Raw genomic sequence first — 18,894 nt, 5'->3', positions numbered from 1 at the left:
CGGCTTGGTTTGGCCCAGGGGCGCGGCCTAGTTCCACCACCCCGCCCGGGGCGCGGTTTCAGTTGATGGGGGCGGCTCCGATCGTATCGCTCCGCCCGCTACCGATGTTTCTAAACCTCTGCCACCCAGTCCTCTGGCGGAGCTAGGGTCTCGGATCCGGCTACGGAATGGCGGGCGCCGGGCTCCTGTGCGTCCTGATGCTGCTCGGGCTCCAGAGACCGGTGGCAGGAAGGGCGCTGAAATTCGTCAACCTGGTGAGAGCGGAACCGGGGAGGGAGCCGATGGAGAGGGGAGGTGGTCTGACAGAAAGAGCGAGAGATAATTAAATGCTTCGGAGATGTGTATAGGCTGAGGGAAGAAAACAAGGATTAATATTTTTTAAGAAAGGAATGATGGTGATGGAAGCCCACTGTAAATGAGTGGATAGGTTGGGAGTTTTTGTAGTGAGAAATTTAAGGGACGTGGGCATGATTATGATGGTCGAGAGAAGAATGCAAAATGATTTCTATTTGTGCAGTGTTCTGGATTGAAGAAGTGCGACGGCCTAATATTTTTGAACTGCAGTCAGTTGCGTGTGACCTAGTTGCATCTGTTGTCTACTGTGAACTGCCCTTGAGGCGCTGCCCTGTTTAGTGCCTGTGCAGTGAACCTGGGGATGGGGTTCTAAGAGACAGAGCCAGTGATAATGAAGGATATGCTGATAAGGATGGCATATCACCTGAAATGTACTCGATGCCCTTGTCTTCAACAGGCCAGGGAGGTGCTGTCACTGAAACCTAGGATGAGTAACCGTAGTGTGCCTTATGGCAGCACAAATTGCAGCAAAATTGTATTAGTGGATGCCAACTGAGTGCGCTGCTTTTGTCTGTAAGGGAAGTGCTGTTGGAGTAACTACGGGTGGAGATGTACGCAGTGCTGACGAGTTGTGCCGGAGTAAACCGGTGAATGTTGCTGAGATGCTTGGTTTCTGTCAGAGAGTTACTTGTCCAGCTACATGGAGTGTTTCCATCATGTTCTTTGTCTGGATGCTGGAAAGGCTCTGGGAAGCCAGGAGCTGAATTGCTTATCACAGGATGCCCCAGCCCTTGACTGACTCTTCTAACCACATAATTCCTGTTAACGCTCCCGGTGAGTGATACTACTGCATGTCAAAGTTAGGTGCTTAGATTCTTTGTTACGATGGTGATGGTGCAGTATGAACATCATTGGCTACAATTATCCATGCAAATGTTGCTACCTGGCTTTCATTATCTGAGGAATTGCAAATGTAGTTAATTGGTCTGACATCATCCCCACTTTGACCTTGTGAATGGAGATAAGAATTCTGATGAAGTGGTTGAAGATGGTTGGGTCTAGGATGCTGTCCTGAGGCTGGGATGATTCACTGCCAACAACCACACCATCTTGCCTTGTGTGGGGTAGGACACTGGCCAGTGAAATTATTACCCTCTGATTCTTGATTTCAGTTTTGCTTTTTTACATTAGAATTATATAATTGTTGCACAAGAGAATGCATATGCTGGAATCTGGAGCAATACACTGGGCCACTGAGTTCCTTTAGCTTTTTCTTTGTACAAATACTACCTTCATGTCAAGAATATTTGCCTTCATCTTGTCTCAGGAATTCAATCTTTGGTCCATACTTTGAAGGGGTTTGAGTGACTCTGACCTGCTTGTGCTGAGTGTTGGCGGGTTCTGTTGTTGTGGATTTCTTCCACAAGTTTGACTGTTGAGAGTAGTGCCGGACTTGACTGTTCTTCGTTTTGTGGACTGTCCTCCCGATAGTTTGGTATGTGGTTCATAGAATCATTTGGCACAGAAAGAGGCCTTTGGCCCTGCTCATCCATGATGCCTATCTGCACTCAGACTCAATACCCCTTCCTAGAAAGTCAAGCAAGCCTTCACCACTACCGCATCTGTGTCCCTATGTTTAGAGAGCTATCAACTTGCATTCCACTGGAAGATCCCCCTGAACATCAACTTTTCTAAGGTCTGGATAGATGACCCAAAATCCTGTACCTCACATATTTAGATTAAATTCTACCTGACCTTCCAGGTTGATTTATATATCTCTATATACTTGGGCAATCCTTGCTCCCTACAATGCCAATTTCTGTGTCATCAGCAAACGTACGTTGTTAATCATGTGACTTGTTTTTCACACAACTTATTTTTGTTGTTGATCACATGAACTCTCCTCCACTACGCTCTGCCTCTTATCATTAAATTAATTTTGGATCCAGTTCGCCAAAGCACCTGGGAACACGTGGTCTAACTTCCTGGATCACCCAGCCTTCATTAGTTTTCTCCATACCTTCCTCAAAAGAAATTCAGTTGGTTTTGTGAGGCAATATTTCACTTGCATAAAATCATGCTGATTCCATGTAATTAGCCCCTGCTTTCCCAAGTGATCATAGATCCTGTCCTTAAGAATGTTTTCTAGTGGCTATCCTACTGTTGACATCAGGCACACCAGCCTGTGTTTATCCCACCTCCCCTTCTTCAATATGGGAACAGTATTAGCTACCTTCCAGTCTTTGGGGGAGTTGTCCACCTTAATGTGAATCAATATTTGCAATGCTTCCTCTTGTAGATTGTACACATTACATCAAGGCTTTGTTCTTGTGGACTGCTTGCAACTTGATCAGTTTGCCAGCATCTCACACTTATCACATTACATCCCTTCCATTCCTAGTGCTTCTTCTACTTCTCTTGGTTATTTCACTGTTGTCGCTTGGATTTTTTTGCACAATTTCATTTACAACTACAATCTTGGCACCGTTATGCTGTTTTGTAGAGATATTTATCATGTGTACAGTTTAGTCTGTAAGCTTCATATGAAGATGGAATCTTGTTGCACCCTGGTTTATGTGACAATAAGTTTGGACCCAGAGAACAGAGGTTGTGGAGTTGTACAGCACTGAAACAGGCCTTTTGGTCCATTTCATCTGTGGCATCCAACATGTTAATCTAAGTTAGTTTCACTGTCCGTATTTGGTCCTTGTTCCTCTAAACCTTTCCTAACCACATACCGGTTCTGATACCTCTTAAATGCTGTTAATGTACCTTCCTCAACCACTTCCTCTGGCAGTTTCATCAATATACACACCACTCTTTGCATGCTGAAGTTGTCCTTCATGCCCTTTTCAAATCTTTTCCCTCCCACCTTAATCCCATGTAGTCTGGTTCCTTTTCCCCTAAAGGAGAAAAAGCAATGTGCATCCAGCCTATCTGTGTCCTTCATGATCTTATACAACTCTATAAGGCCACTTCTCATTCTCTTCTAGGAATGGAATAATGATTCTAGCCCGCTCAACCTCTTCCAGTAATTCAGACCCTCAAGTCATGGCAACATTTTTGTATATTTCCTTTCCATCCTTTTTAGCTTAATTATGTCTTTCTTATAATGAGGTAACCAAAATTGTATACAATACTCCAAATGTGACCTCACCATTGTGATGTACAACTCCAACATAAAGTCCCAGCACCTATGATGAAGGCTAGTGTGCCAGTTGCCTTCTTCACCGCTCAGTCTATGTAAAGGGACCACATGCATGTACTCCTAGTTGCCTCTGTTCTCCAGGGCCCTATTGTTCACTCTGAAAGTTTTACCCTGAGTTCACTCCGCAAGGGATAACATCTTGTACTTATCGACACTAAATGCCATTTGCCACTTCCCCAGCCACTCACCCATCTGATCAAGATCCCCCTATAATTTTTGGTAACCACCTTCACTCTCTAAGATAGCGCCTGTTTTAGTGTTTAGTTTTAAGTCTCTTAAAAAACCCTATCATATCCGCCTCCACCACCGTTGCAGGCAGCCCATTCCATGCACTCACTACTTTCTGCTTAAAAAAAACTTAACCCTGACATCTCCTCTGTACCTTCTCCCCAGCACCTTAAACTTGTGTCCTCTTATGGCAGCCATTTCTGCCCTGGGAAAAAACCTCTGACTATCCACAAGATCAATGTCTCATCATCTATATACCTGTATCAGGTCACCTCTCATCCTCCGTCGCTCCAAAAAGAAAAGGCCGAGTTCACTCAACCTATTCTCATAAGGCATGCTCCCCAATCCAGGCAACATCCTTGAAAATCTCCTCTGCACCCTTTCTATGGCTTCCACATCCTTCCTGTAGTGAGGTGACCGGAACTGAGCACAGTACTCCAAGTGGGGTCTGACCAGGATCCTATATAGCTGCAACATTACCTCTTGGCTCCTAAATTCAATTCCACGATTAATGAAGGCCAATACATCGTATGCCTTCTTAACCACAGAGTCAACCTGCACAGCTGCTTTGAGTGTCCTATAGACTCGGACCACAAGATCCCTCTTATCCTCCACACTGCCAAGAGTCTTCCCATTAATACTATATTCTGCCATCATATTTGACCTACCAAAATAAATCACTTCCCACTTATCTGGGTTGAACTCCATCTGCCACTTAGCCCAGTTTTGTGTCCTATCAATGTCCTGCTGTAACCTCTGACAGCCCTCCACACTATCCACATCACCCCCAACCTGTGTGTCATCATCAAACTTATTAACCCATCCCTTCACTCCCTCATCCAGGTAATTTATAAAAATCACGAAGAGTAAGGGTCCCAGAACAGATCCCTGAGGCACTCCCTGACAGGCCTCCATGCAGAATATGACCCATCTACAACTACTCTTTGCCTTCTATGGGCAAGCCAGTTCTGGACCCACAAAGCAATATCCCCTTGGATCCCATGCCTCCTTACTTTCTCAATAAGCCTTGCATGGGGTACATTAGCAAATGCCTTGCTGAAATCCATATACACTACATCTACTGCTCTTCCTTCATCAATGTGTTATGGGTCTATCACAGATCCCAGTGGCACACTACTAGTCACAGCCCTCCAGTTAGAGAAACAAGCTTCACCACCCCTCTGCTTCCTACCAACAGAACGATTATGTATCCATATAGCTAGCAGATGAGTGAGTGAGGGGTGTTGCACTTTGGGAGTAAAACCAAAGATCAAGTAAGCCATATACAATGAGTGGTAGCTCTGAATGTGCTGTAGAACAAAAGGAATGAATGCACGTCCACAATTCTTTGAAAGTGCTGCCACAGGTAGATAGGGTCATAAAGAAAGCTTTTAGCACGTTGGCCTTCATAAATCAGGGCATTGAATACAGGAATTGGGATGGTATGTTGAAGTTGTACAAGACATTGACGATACTGAATTTAGAGTATTATGTGCATTTTTAATCACTTAAGCTTGAAAGAGTGCAGAGAAAATTTGCAAGGATGTTGCTGGAACTTGATGACCTGACGTACAGGGAAAGGATGGATCAATTAGAACTTTATTCCCCGGAGTGCAGGAGAATGAGGGGATAGATAGGATGAATGCATGCAGGCTTTTTCCTCTGAAGCTGGGTGAGACTATAACTAGAGGTTTTGGTGAAAGGGGAATCTGAGTGATGATTTCCTCAGAGGGTGATCTGAATATGGAACGAGTTGCCAGTGGAAATGTAAATGTGGCTTCAATTGTAACATTTGGATGGGTACATGAATGGGAGGGGTATGGTCCAGGTGCAGGCTGATGGGACTGGCAGGAGATCGGGTTAGATATGTTGAAGTGTCCTGTTGAAGTGTACTGACTCTCATTTGAAACAGGAAGCAGTGGGATCGGCAGGACCGAGCTGTCCCAAGTGTCAGTCTGTTAGGTAAAGTTAATTGTGGAGTTCAAGGTGCAGCAGAGTAGTTGCCAGTTTACACAAATTGCCTCCATAGAGATTTCTAGCAGCATGCAAAACTCTGACCTTTGCGTCAGTTGTCTTTGAAGTACACATGTGTTTGGCTTGTGACTATCAAACTACTGTGTCATCACTTACTGGAACTGCTGAACCGACCAATACAGAAGGATTGAGGTTTTTTGTTTACTCCTGAAAACTTATTAGGCATACAAGTACACTTTTGAAGGGGGAGAGGGAGCTTCCTTGATCTGACAAGGAAAGGCCCATAGCTCATTGCATTATATTTAGAAGTTGCCTGGGTGATGAGACCAAAGAGATGCCCAGTGATGGACTGTACAGTCAGTTTTGAATGAGCTTTTGAATTTTGAATTTTGAATCAGAAAATTATTAGCCATCATGAAAGAGGAACAAGAAACTAGACTGTCAGTTCATGGTATTGCTGGAGGTTTGCAAGTGTCTGCAAATTTTTAAACAGTGAGTGCAAAACTTGTTGAATGAGTCAACATCCTTCTTGGGTAACATCCTTCTTGATATGGATGTGATGGGAAGTGAGAGGACCTCAATACAATAGCTGTCACTAAAGAGGTAATGCTGAGCAAACTTGTGAGCCTAAAGATAGACAAGTTCCCTGGTCCTGATGGAATGCATCCCAGGATATTGAAAGAAGTGGCAGAGATTATAGTTGAGGCTTTGCTGATAATTTACCAAAATTCTCTGGACTCTGGGCAGGACCAGCAGATTGGATGAAGGCAAATGTTAAGCCACTGTTCAAAAAAGGATGTAAGCAAAAGGTAGGTAACTATAGGCCCGAAACATCGACAGCGCTTCTCCCTATAGATGCTGCCTGGCCTGCTGCGTTCCACCAGCATTTTGTGTGTGTTGTTGTAACTATAGACCAGTTAGTTTAACGTCTGTAGTTGGGAAAATGCTTGAAGCTATCATTAAAGAAGAAATAGTGAGGCATCTGGAAAGAAATGGATCCATCAGGCAGATGCAGCATGGATTCAGCAAAGGCAGATCCTGTTTGACAAACTTACTGGAGTTCTTAGTGGCTGTACCAAGCATAGTGGGTAGAGGGGAACAGATGGACGTTATTTACTTAAATTTCCAGAAGGTAATCGATAAGGTGCCACATAAAAGACTTATACATAAGATAAAGATGCAGAGTTGGGGGTGATGTATTAGCATGGATAGAGGATTGGTTAACCAACAGAAAGCAGAGAGGTGGGATACATGGATGTTTCTCTGGTTGGCAATCAGTGAGCAGTGTGCTTCAGGGATCGATGCTGGGCCCGTGACTGTTCACAATGTACATTAACAATCTGGAAGAGGGAACTGAGTGAGTATCTAAGTTTGCTATTGACACTAACTTGAGTGGAAAAGCAAATTGTGCAGAGAATATGGAGAGTCTGCAGAGAGATACAGATAGGTTAAGTGAGTGGGTAAGGGTTTAGCAGATGGAGTACGATGTTGGTAAATGTGAGGTCATCCACTTTGGAAGGAAAAATGGAAGATAAAATTATTATTTAAATGGTAAAAGATTGCAGCATGCTGCTGTGCAGAGGGTTTTGGGAGTGATTGTGCATGAATCACAAGGTTCATTTGTAGGTGCAGCTGGCCAAGAAGAAGGCAATGGAATGTTGGCCTTCATTGCTAGAGGGATTAATTTAAGAGCAGGGAGGTTATGCTGCAACTGTACAGGGTACTGGTGAGGCTGCACCTGGAGTACTGTGTGCAGTTCTGGTCTCCTTACTTGGGGAAGGATATACTGGCTGTGGAGACGGTGCAGAGGAGGTTGACTAGGTTGATTACAGAGATGAGGAGGTTAGACTATGAAGAGAGATTGAATCACCTGGGACTGTACTCACTGGAATTCAGAAGGATGAGAAGAGCGCTTATAGAAACATATAAAATATGAAAGGGGTAGATAAGATAGAGACAGGAAAGTTGTTTCCACTGGTAGGTGAGACTAGAACTAGGGAACATGGCCTCAAGATTTGGGGGAGTAAATCTAAGGGGACTGAAGCTGGTCTGGGAACCTGATGACTGTAGTGAGTCCGCAGCTGTGTAGCCAGTTCAGTGCTACTGCAGGTCAATGGCTCCTGAACCTGGCGACATGGGATTTCAGAAGCTCTCACGTGGTGTAGTAGTGAGAAACATAGAAAACCTACAGCACAATACAGGCCCTTTGACCCACAAAGCTGTGCTGACCATGTCCTTACAAATTACCTAGGGTTACCCACAGTCTCTTTTTCTGAGCTCTATGTACCTATCTAAAAGCCTCTTAAAAGACCCTATTGTATCTGCCTCTACCACCGTTGCCAGCAGCCCATTCCACGCACTCACCATTCTCTGCGTAAAAAACTTCCCCTGACATCTCCTCTGTAGCTCTGTTTCTCTAGGACAAACCATCTCTTTGACTCCTATGCTCTCCTTGTTCTTAAAGTGTAAGTAGCTTGTGCAGTAACATCCAAAATCAAGGATATCACTTAGCCTCTTGTCCCATTGGCCTCTCACATACCTGACCTTTTGCCTGTTCCCTCACCTCCCTCCCATCTTATTCACATCTAAATCCCCACTGTCTGCTTACCAACACAAATTAGGAGCCCGCCAACAGAAATAAGGAGCTCATGTGGATCACTCAAGCCTGCTTCACCATTTCATAAGCCATAGCTGATCCAATTGTAGCTTCTAATTCACCTTTTGAAACCTTTCACCTCATTCAAATGTTCAGAGGCTCTTTACTTTCCTCAACAGTATTGAAGTACCTTTGACTTTGAGGGATTGCTTTGGAAGGTTTTGTTGGTTGGGCCAAGAATTGCGTTTGGAATTGGATCTGGTTTATAATTGTCACGTGTATAGTGAAAAGCTTGACTTTCATACTGTTCCCAGTGCACTGGGGAAGAACAAGGTAACTCAGTAGCACTGCAGAACAAAGTGTAATACCTACAGACAAAGTGCAGTGCATGTAAGCAATAAGGTAATAAGGACTCTTTCCAACTTAAAGTGCTATGAGCTTTGGCTTCAACTAGTGCACTCTTTATGGAATTCCATAAGGGTTTTATTGCTTGCCTCAACAGCTTCAGACTAAAATGTCCTTGAACAGGAGGCCAACAAATTTGCTTGTTAGGCCAAAGAATTGGATTTCAGTGCCAAGATCTTTTGTCTTCAGCTAGTACGCTCTTTATTAAATTCCAGAAGGAGTTGGTTCTCTGTAACAGGGGTTACCAACCTTTTTGCACCACGGACCGGTTTAATATTGACAATATTCTTGTGGACCGGCCAAGGGTGTGGGGGCGGTGTGGGTGTTAATCACGACCGGAATATAGGTGGTAAGTTACTTTTGAGTGGCTAATACACTCAATTTCGTTTCTAAAAGTGTTTATCTAACGAATTTAATATTAAACACAGAGCATATTTTCTTCACATGAATATAGTGATAATTCAATTATAACTCACTTGTAAGTCAATAGCATCATAACATTTTAAGTAACGTTTGGATATTAAACACACAGCGCATATTTTCATTGCAACACACCAGTGAGAGGACAAGGTAAGGACCGGAGATCCCTGTACTAAGGCCGTGGCAGTTGCAGTCTGGAGAGAGTGACCAACTGAGTGAGGAGTGCAAAGGCGTGTGCTTGCCCCTCTGTATCTATCGGCCGACAAAAGTTTGGCTCAAGGGATGACTTTCAGTAGCGCAGCGAGGTAGCCCTGAGCCCGAATTAGGTCGTCTGCGAATATTTTAGCACCAGGTTCCCCACGAACATTCGGTGTGCTGAACAGGTTCAGAGGCGGTGCCCATCTGTCCGTGCTCCAGGCCAGTAAGGCTGGTTACCCAAGGCCAACCAGTGATTCCTCGCGCGAGGGTATCACTGCGTTTAGGCGACTGATGACCTTGCGTGGGTAATGACCTCACGTGCATTCAAGTTCAACAGTGAATGTGACAGGGAATGAGGAAAGGTGCAGCTGACTCGTATCGTTTCATATCACCAAATCATATCATTTCCTTGTGGCCTGGTAGCACATGCTTTGCGGCCTGGTGGTTGGGGACCACTGCTCTGTAATGCCCGTAGGTGTACCCCTTTGTGGAAGTCAGTCCAAGGTAGGACTCCCACAATGAATGGTAGGGCCTTGGGGAGTTTTGTGGTACAGAGATACAAAGGAGTACTTAGTTTCTGAGAAGTGACGACACAGATAGGTGGTGAAGAATGCATTTGGCAGTCTAGTCTTCATTTGTTAGGGTATTGAGCATAAAAGCTGGGAATTATGCTGATTTGTACAAGATGTAAGCAATGTTGCACCTGAAGGATTGTGCACAGTTAATGGGGAAGACATCATTAACCTGGAAATATTGCAAAGAAGATTTGTGAGAATGTTACTAGGACTTTCGGGCCTGAGTGAATCAGGCTAGAACTTTATTCCTTAGAATGTAGGAGGCTGAGAGGTGACATAGAGGTGTATAAAATCTTGAGCAGTCTAGATAGTGTCAATACACACGGTACTTTTCCCAGAGAAAGAAGACCATAGCTAGAGGGCATAGAGTTATGAGAAGGGGAAGATTTAAAACGGATCTGAGAAGCAACTTATTGATGCAGAGATGGTGGGTATATGGAATGAGCTGCCAGACGAAGAGGCGCAGTAACATCATTGAAGACACATTTAGGTAAAGGCATGGGTAGGATGGGTATAGAGTAGGGGTTCCCAACCTTTTTTTAAATGCGTGGACCAATATAATTAACGAAGGGGTCCACGGACTCCAGGTTGGTAGCACCTGGTGTAGTGGGGTATGGATAGACAGACAGACAGACATACTTTATTGATCCCGAGGGAAACTGGGTTTCGTTACAGCTGCACCAACCAAGAATAGTGAAGAAATATAGCAATATAAAACCATAAATAATTAAATAAAAATAAGTTAATCATGCCAAGTGGAAATAAGTCCAGGACCAGCCTATTGGCTCAGGGTGTCTGACACTCCGAGGGAGGGCAGATGCAGGCAAATGGGACTAGCTTAGATGGGCACCTTAGTAGGCATGGACACGTTGGGCAGATGGGCTTGTTTCATTGTGACACTGTCCACAGCGAGCCTCCCTCTGAAAATCCATGCCAGTGATTTCTAGTTCACTGACAACTTTCAGCATTTTCTGACTCTGTCTTTAATTTATAGACTTAAGTGATTTTCATACAACTGGTGGTAAACCAGTTGATCTGGTTTTTGCCTCTTGTCCTTTGTAAACAGAGTATGCATACCTAATCTTCCAACCTAATGGAATAGATCCAAAGCGGAGAAATTGACACTTTAGTCAGAGTATCTACAATGTTCTTGTTTAACAACCTTTCCTTTAATCCCAATAAAACAAAAGAGCTGGTCATTGACTTCAGAAAAGGGGTGGTGCACCTGCCTGTATCAACAGTGTCGAGATTGAGAGGGTTGAGAGCTAGGCGTCCAACCAGTTTGCTGTCACAGTCAAGAAAGCTTACCTCTACTTCCTTAGGCTAAAGAAATTTGGCATGTGCGATGATGCACCACTGAAAACATACTGTTTCGATGCATAATGGCTTTGTATGGCAATTGTTTGACCCCAAGAAAATGCAGAGTTGTGGACACAGTTTGGCGTATCATGAGCTCAAACCTCCACTCTGGGGATTCAAAGTTCAAAGTAAAATTATTATCTAGGAATGTGTATGTCACCGTTCATTTTCTTGCAGGCTTTCATAGTGGAACAAAGAAATACAATAGAATCAATGAAAGATCCACACTCAAAGACTGACAAATGACCAATATGCTACATACCAAATGAGCAAATATGATAAAACTGAATGAATGATGCTGAGAACAGGAGTTGAAGAATCCTTGAAAGTGAGTCCATTGGTTGTGGAATCAGTTCAGAGTTGAGATGAGTGAAGTTATCCATGTTGGTTCAGGAGCCTGATGGTTGATGGATAATAACTGATGGTGGTGTGAAATGTCAGGCTCCTCTACTTCCTTCCCGATGGCAGCAGTATGAAGAGAGCATGTCTTGGATGATGGAGCTCCTTGATGACAGATGTTGCTTTCTTGTGACAGTGCTTCTTGTAGATGTGCTCCATTGTGGGGAGAGCTTTTCCTGTGACGGTCTGGGCTGCATCCACCATTTTATAGGCTTCTCCATTCTTGGGTATTGGTGATACTATACCAGACTATGATACAACCAGTCAGTGTACTCTTCACTGTGCACCTACAGAAGTTTGTCAAAGTTTTAGATGAATTGCCGAATCTGCTCAAACTTCTAAGAAAGCAGAGGTGCTGCTGTGTTTCTTTGTATTGGCAGTTACGTGCTAGATCCAGGACAGATCCTCTGATATGATAACACCAAGGAATTTAAAGTTACTGACCTAATCCACCTCTGATCCCTTAATGAGAACTGGCTCATGGACCTGCAGTTTCTCCCTCCTGCAGTCAATAATCAGCTCTTTGGTTTTTCTGACTTTGAATGAGAGATTGTTGTTCAATCTCCCTCCTATACTGCAATTCATCACCGCCTTTAATTTGGCCAAAAAAGGCGATGCCATCAACAAACTTAAATATAGCATTGGGGCTATACTTAGCCTCACAGTCATAAGTATAAAGTGAGTAGAGCAGAGGGCTAACCACACAGCCTCGTGGTGCACCAGTGCTGATGATGATTGTAGAGGAGATGTTGCAAATCTGAACTAACTGGGGTCTACAGTTGAGGAAATTGAGCATCTAGTTGCACATGTAGTTATTGAAGCCCAGGTCTTGGAGCTTATTGATTAGTTTTGATCGTGTTGAATGCAGAGCTGTATTCAATCAAGAGTATCCTGATGAATTCATCTTCACTGTCCAGAGTTTGAGTGAAGAGCCAATAAACTGCTTTGGACCTGTTGTGACGGTAGGCAAATTGCAGTGGACCCAAGTCACTCCTCAGGCAGGAATGGATGTGCCTCATGATCAGTCACTCAAAGCACTTCATCACAACGGTGTTAACTGATTATAGGCAATAGTCACTGAGGTAGACTCTATACTTCTCACTGACTTAGTAAAGCAGCTAGCATAATCAAAGGCCCCAGCCACCGCAGATATTCTCTCTTCTCCACTCTCCCATCAGACAGAAGATGTAAAAGTCTGGAACCATGGACCACAAGGCTTGAGGACAACTTCTATCCTGTTATCAGATGCTTGAATGGACCTGTTGTATGATGAGGTGGACTCTTGTCCTCACAACTTGCCTCATTATGATCATTTACCTGCAGTGCACTTTCTCAGGAGTGTTTACACTTTATTCTGCATTGTTACTGTTTTACCTTTCTAGCTCAATGCAATTGTGTGATGATTTGATCTGTATGAGCAGTATATAAGACAAGCTTTTCACTGTCTTAGTACATGTGACATTAATATGTGTGGCATGGTATTGTGGTGGTTAGCTCAATGTTTTACAGTACAGGTTCAATTCCAGCTGCTGCCTGTAAGGAGTTTATATGTTCTTCTCCCACAGTCCAAAGACTACCGGTCGGTAGGTTAATTGGGCATTGTAAATTGTCCCGTGATTAGGTTAGGTTAGGGTGATCGGGGTTAGGGATTGCTGGGCTTGATGGGCCTATTTCACGCTGTAACTCAATAAATAAATAAATTAACAAATAAATAGCAAACCGATATCAATACATCTATGGTGCCTGCCAATGGGGGATCTAAAAGGGAATTGGATAATGGAGGAGACTGTTCAGACATTCACCCTTCTTCTGCAACTGATTGTTCTGACTGGATGAAATAAACACTCAGTGTGAAGGAACTAGACTGAAATAATGATTCTTTTGAAAATCAAGTATGGACATGATAGTTTCTGCTGTAAGATACTGTAAAGAAAGTCATTGAAGATAATTTTCTGTCTAAGCTGAGGATGGTAAAAGTTTTGAAGTAGCAGGAAAATAGTGGGAGATGTAATGGGAATGCAATTGGAAACAAGACTTAATAAGCAAACATTATCACCAGCAGCAGGAAGACAGGATTTTGTGAATGGTGGAAGAGAATATAGATAAGAAGCATTGTTGGCCCGATTAGCTTTCCCTATAACATACTATTCTATAAGCTTTTTAAATGGGGGAATTTACCAGTTTACCAATTATGAAGCTTCCGTAAAATGCATTGTGCAGAGGGAATTTTAAATTTGCACATTAGAATAATCCAACCTCTGCTCCACTCACTTTACAGCTATCAAAATGTGGCTAAGTACCATTCCAACACCATATACAAATTTGCTGATGACACCACTGTTGTGGGCTGTGAAAAAGAGGGTGATGAATCAGTGTACAGGAGGAAGATTGAAAATTTGATCAGAGGTGGAGTGGGTCAGTAATTACTGGGTGTCACTATCTCTGAGGACCTGTCCTGGACCCATCATATAAATATTATTGCAAAGAAGGCATGACAGTGCCTCTACTTCCTCAGGAGTCTGCAGAGGTTGAGCATGTCATCAAAACCCTTGGTAAACTTCTATGGATGTGGGGTGGAACGTGCTTGTCTGGCTGCATCATGGCCTGGTATGAGAACGCCAATCCTCTGAGCGGAAAATCCTACAAAAGTTAGTAGACTAGGCCCAGTACATCACGGGTAAAACCTTCCCAACCATTGAGCACATCTACGTGAAACGTTGCTGTAGAAAAGCAGCATTTATCATCAAAGATCCTCACGATTCAGGCCATGCTTTTTTTCTCACTGCTACCGTCAGCTTGAAGGTACAAGAGCCTCAGGACTCGCACCACCAGGTTCAAGAGCAGTTACTACCCCTCAACCATCAGACTTTTAACTCATTCTATTTCTGGTGTCCCCACAACCGATGGTCTCACATTAAGGACTCTGTATCTTGTTATTTCATGCTCTCATTATTTATTTATATTTGCATTTGCACCGTTTGTTGTTCATTGATCCTGTTTACAGTTACTGTTCGATAGATTTGCTATGTATGCCTGCAGGAAAAAGAATCTCAGGCTTGTATGTGGTGACATGTATGTACTCTGAGAATAAATTTTGCTTTGAAATTTGAGTTGCCTCTAAATTGCTCAGCCTGACTACATTCTTGACACAGCATTCAGCTCTTCCTCCATATGGAAGGCAAACAGATTTGAATACAAAGGGTATAGAGCAGGGGTCGGCAACCTTTACCACTGAAAGAGCCATTTGGACCCGTTTCCCACAGAAAAGAAAACACTGGGAGCCACAAAACCCGTTTGACACTTAAAATGAAATAACACTGCATACAACGTTTTTTTTTTGCCTTTATGCTATGTATAAACAAACTATAATGTGTTGCATTTATGAAATCGATGAACTCCTGCAGAGAAAACGAAATTACATTTCTGCATGCAACAAAAACATTTTGAACTCCGAAAAAAAGACGTTGGGTTGAAGTTTACTTTTAAGTAAAATACTCAATGTCTATTTGAGTCCTTCTTGTATTTATGAAAAACGCCGAACTTAAATTCTCCACCAGCAGCAAACCAAAAATAACGTCAGCCAGCTGTCAACCTGAAAAATAAAAGGACTATTTCACTGAACAATGAAAAAATATGAATATATGTAAAATAATAGGCAATTAAAATATTTATCATACTTGGTTAATGGGATTTCTGCTCCTGGACCTCAGCGCACAGCATCTGCACATCAGGGCTGTATGACGTCACCTTCATCTTTACACAGGATCGCAGGCTGTCATCTGTGAGGCGTGCGCGATGTTTGTTTTTAATAAAGTTCATGTTGGAGAACACCTGCTCACATACATATGTGGATCCAAAGATCGACAGGATTCCGAGCGCATACTTTTTAATGTTTACATGTTTATTTGTTTACATATGTCGGGGATAGCATTCCATGTTTCGAGCACAAGTTTGTCCAGTTTGGAGAGGTTTTCAATATCACTCCATTTGTGATTCTGAGCAAGAACAGCCTTCTGATGGGCAACATCTTCAAGGTCTGCTGTCAAGCGTCTAAACTTGGACACCCATATGTCTTTGTCGGCTATGTCGGCCAGTTCCATCTCAAGATCAGGTTGACTCACACCTGCCAATGCAGTCGTATTCAGTAGGGATGGATCGATGCTTAGGGGAATGACCGGGAAGGATAATGTGTTTTTTTCCTCTCTGAACTCACAGAAGCGTTTCCCAAATGATGTTTGCATTGCGATGATTGCAGACTGTAAATACTCCGAATTTATCATTTCGTGAGCTTATTTGAACTCTCTCAAATTGGGGAAGTGAGACAATGTGCCTTTCTGTAAATCTCTGGCAAGCACTGTCAACTTGCGCTCGAATGCCAAAACATCCTCCAACATGTGCAGGGCTGTGCGTCCTTTCCCCTGAAGAGCTGTGTTCAGCGTGTTCAGGTGCGCTGTCGTGTCTACCGTGAAGTGTAGCTTTTCCAGCCACTCTGGCTGTTCCAGCTCAGGAAAGGTGAGCCCTTTGCTGCCCAGGAAAGTTTTCACTTCTTCCAGACACGCGACAAAGAGTTTCAGTACCCCCCCCCCCCCCCCCCCCCCCCCCCCCGGGCAGCCACCGGACTTTGTTGTGCAGCAGGAGATCAGAATATGCGCTTTCCAGCTCGTCCAGTAACAAACGGAATTGACGGTGATTTAAACTTTTTGCCATTATTTTATTGACAATCTGAATGACAACATCCATTACTTCTGTGCATTCCGGAGGAAATGTTTGAGCGCACAGTGCCTCTTGGTGCAAGCTGCAGTGAAAAGTCAGCAGCTTTCTGTCCAGCGACTTCTGCAGTAAAGCCACAAATTCCTTGTGCGCTCCTGTCATACTTGGTGCCCCATCAGTAGCTACTGACACCAGGTGGGTGGTCTTTATTCTTTTGGCTCTTAAACAATTCAAGACAGCTTCACCGATGTCCTCCCCCCATGTTTGGCCTTTTAGAGGTATCAACTCAATCATTTCTTCCTGTGGCCTGGCAGAGTTTACATACCGGCAGAACAGCGCTATTTGTTCAATATCACCTTTGTCTTTAGACTCGTCACAGGCAATCGAGTAGGCCACAGCTGAATTGATGTCTTTAATTTGCTGTCTTGTGATGTCTTCTGCCATTTTTATGGTTCTGTCTTTGCAGAGAGGGGCATATCCCTGATTTTCTGCACAATTTCACTCTTGTTTTTAAAGTCCGTGAATAGATGTTCTGAAATCTTAATGAAAGATTCTTCTATATATTCACCATCTGTAAACTGCTTCCCGTGCCTGACTATTTCCTGAGCGGTAACAAAACTAGCACATGTAGTTGATTTTCCAGACTTCATCCACTTCTTGAAATGATTTTTGCTCAGATCAACCTTCCGCATCAGTTCCGAAACGGCTTTTTTTCTCTCATCTCCATCTGGATATTTTTGAGCAAAGGCTGCGTGTGTTTATTCTGGAAATGTCTTGCGACATTTGACTTTTTGTTGTTTGCAAGTTTCTCATTGCATATTAAGCATACCAGTAAACCAGTCTCGTCAGCAGTGAAAGCAAATGAATCTGCCCACGTATCATTAAACGTTCTGTTTTCTTCAGTCACTTTTCTTTTTTTAGAATTCTCCATAGTTAGCCTACCTTGGATCGAAAATTTATAGAAATCGCACACTGGCGGGTGTCAGGTATTGGCAGTGGTGACGTATATTAATAGCCACAAAAAAACACGTTTTATTTAGATTGTACAAGATCACCATAACCTTCAAATTTAGAATTACATTTCAAAAACTAACAAACTAACATAAAATACATTTTAATTAAATACTCATCATTTATTTTCCAAAGCCACAGGGAGCCGCAGCACAGAGATGAAAGAGCCACATGTGGCTCCGGAACCGCGGGTTGCCGACCCCTGGTATAGAGTGTGTGTAGCCATTCACAGCTGGGTTTAGCTGCACGGTAGGGTGCTGCAAATGCTGTTTTAGTTTGCTAGCATCACTGATTATTTCAGGACCACCCTGGAGGGCAAAGATCCTGGCTTTTGGAGACGAGGTTGCAGATGCTGCGATCTGAAACAAAATAAAACAAACTGTTGGAGCAATTCAGCAGATAAAGAAGCATCTGTGGAGGCAAAGGGATAGTCAACAACTTGCTCCTGCTCAGGATCCCCCATCCCCTCCAATTCTTGCTCCTCCCCTAGCTGGTTGCCCTCTTTCTTTGCAGTACTGATGGAGAATCTTTATTTCATTGTTCACCCCTGGAACGTGCAAGCCCTCAAATCCTTTTGTTCCCCGGATCTGGAGTACCCGATGCTACAATGTAGACCTTTCTGGCTACCCAGGGAGTTCACGGCTGTTATTATCACAGCTGTGTATATTCCGTTGCAGATTGATACTGACCTGGCTTTCATGGAACTGCACAAAACTTATCAGCACCCTGGAGGGTGCCTTCATTGTTGCCGGTGACTTTAATTGAGTGTGCTGATGAAAGTCTGTCCAAAGTTTTCTCAGCACATCCAGGTGAGCACTCAGGGAGATAGCATACACAACCACTGCTACTCTCCCTTTGGCAATGCTTACAAAGCGCTCCTTCGCTCACCATTTGGAATGTCCGTTCGCTCCTCCATCTTGCTGCTGCTGAGGTACAGGCGGAAGCTGAAACAAGAGATGGCCATAGTTAAAACTGTCCACTGTTGGTCTGACCAATCGACCTCCATGATGCAGGATTGCTTTCATGACATTGACTGGAATGTCTTCCATGATGAGGATGTCCCCGAGTTCACGGATGGGGCTATGAGTTTCATCTGGAAGCACATCAGTGATATTGTCCCCTAGATATTGGTCAGAGTCTATCCAAACCAGAAGCCCTGGATTAGCAGTTCCATGCGAGCAGCACTTACCATGTGAGACAGAGCCTACGCTGCCAGTGACCAAAGGGAACTCAAGAAACACAGCTACGATCTGCGCAAAGTCATCAGGGCAGCGAAACAACAATACAGGGACAAAATTCAGACTCAACTCCCCACCAACAACAGACACAGCTTATGGCAAGGTCTGCACACCCTCGCAGACTTCAAAGCCAGACACAGTGGAGTTTCCAACGTCGCTACCTCTCTCCCAGTTGAGCCAAATCTTCTTTACACTTGATTCAATGTCGCCAACACTGAGCCCTTGAGGAGAGCCGCTGACGTGGCCCGCAGCTTGGTCATCTCCGAGGGCAAAGTACGC

At 43.7% G+C, this 18,894-nt stretch overlaps 1 protein-coding gene across 1 annotated transcript in view; it reads left to right on the top strand.

Annotated features, from left to right (window-relative positions):
• The first annotated feature begins 28 nt into the window (after positions 1-28).
• The window catches only part of acp2 (acid phosphatase 2, lysosomal), a 76,678-nt gene continuing 57,812 nt past the window's right edge, over positions 29-18,894 (top strand). Inside the window, exon 1 of the mRNA XM_059975376.1 lies at positions 29-254. Coding sequence (XP_059831359.1) covers positions 168-254 — 87 coding nt within the window. The 5' untranslated portion in view covers positions 29-167. The remainder of the gene's footprint in view (positions 255-18,894) is intronic.

The sequence above is a fragment of the Hypanus sabinus genome, chromosome 7, assembly GCF_030144855.1.
Source record: "Hypanus sabinus isolate sHypSab1 chromosome 7, sHypSab1.hap1, whole genome shotgun sequence".
NCBI lineage: Eukaryota > Metazoa > Chordata > Chondrichthyes > Myliobatiformes > Dasyatidae > Hypanus > Hypanus sabinus.
This window is presented reverse-complemented; position numbering and strand designations above follow the sequence as displayed.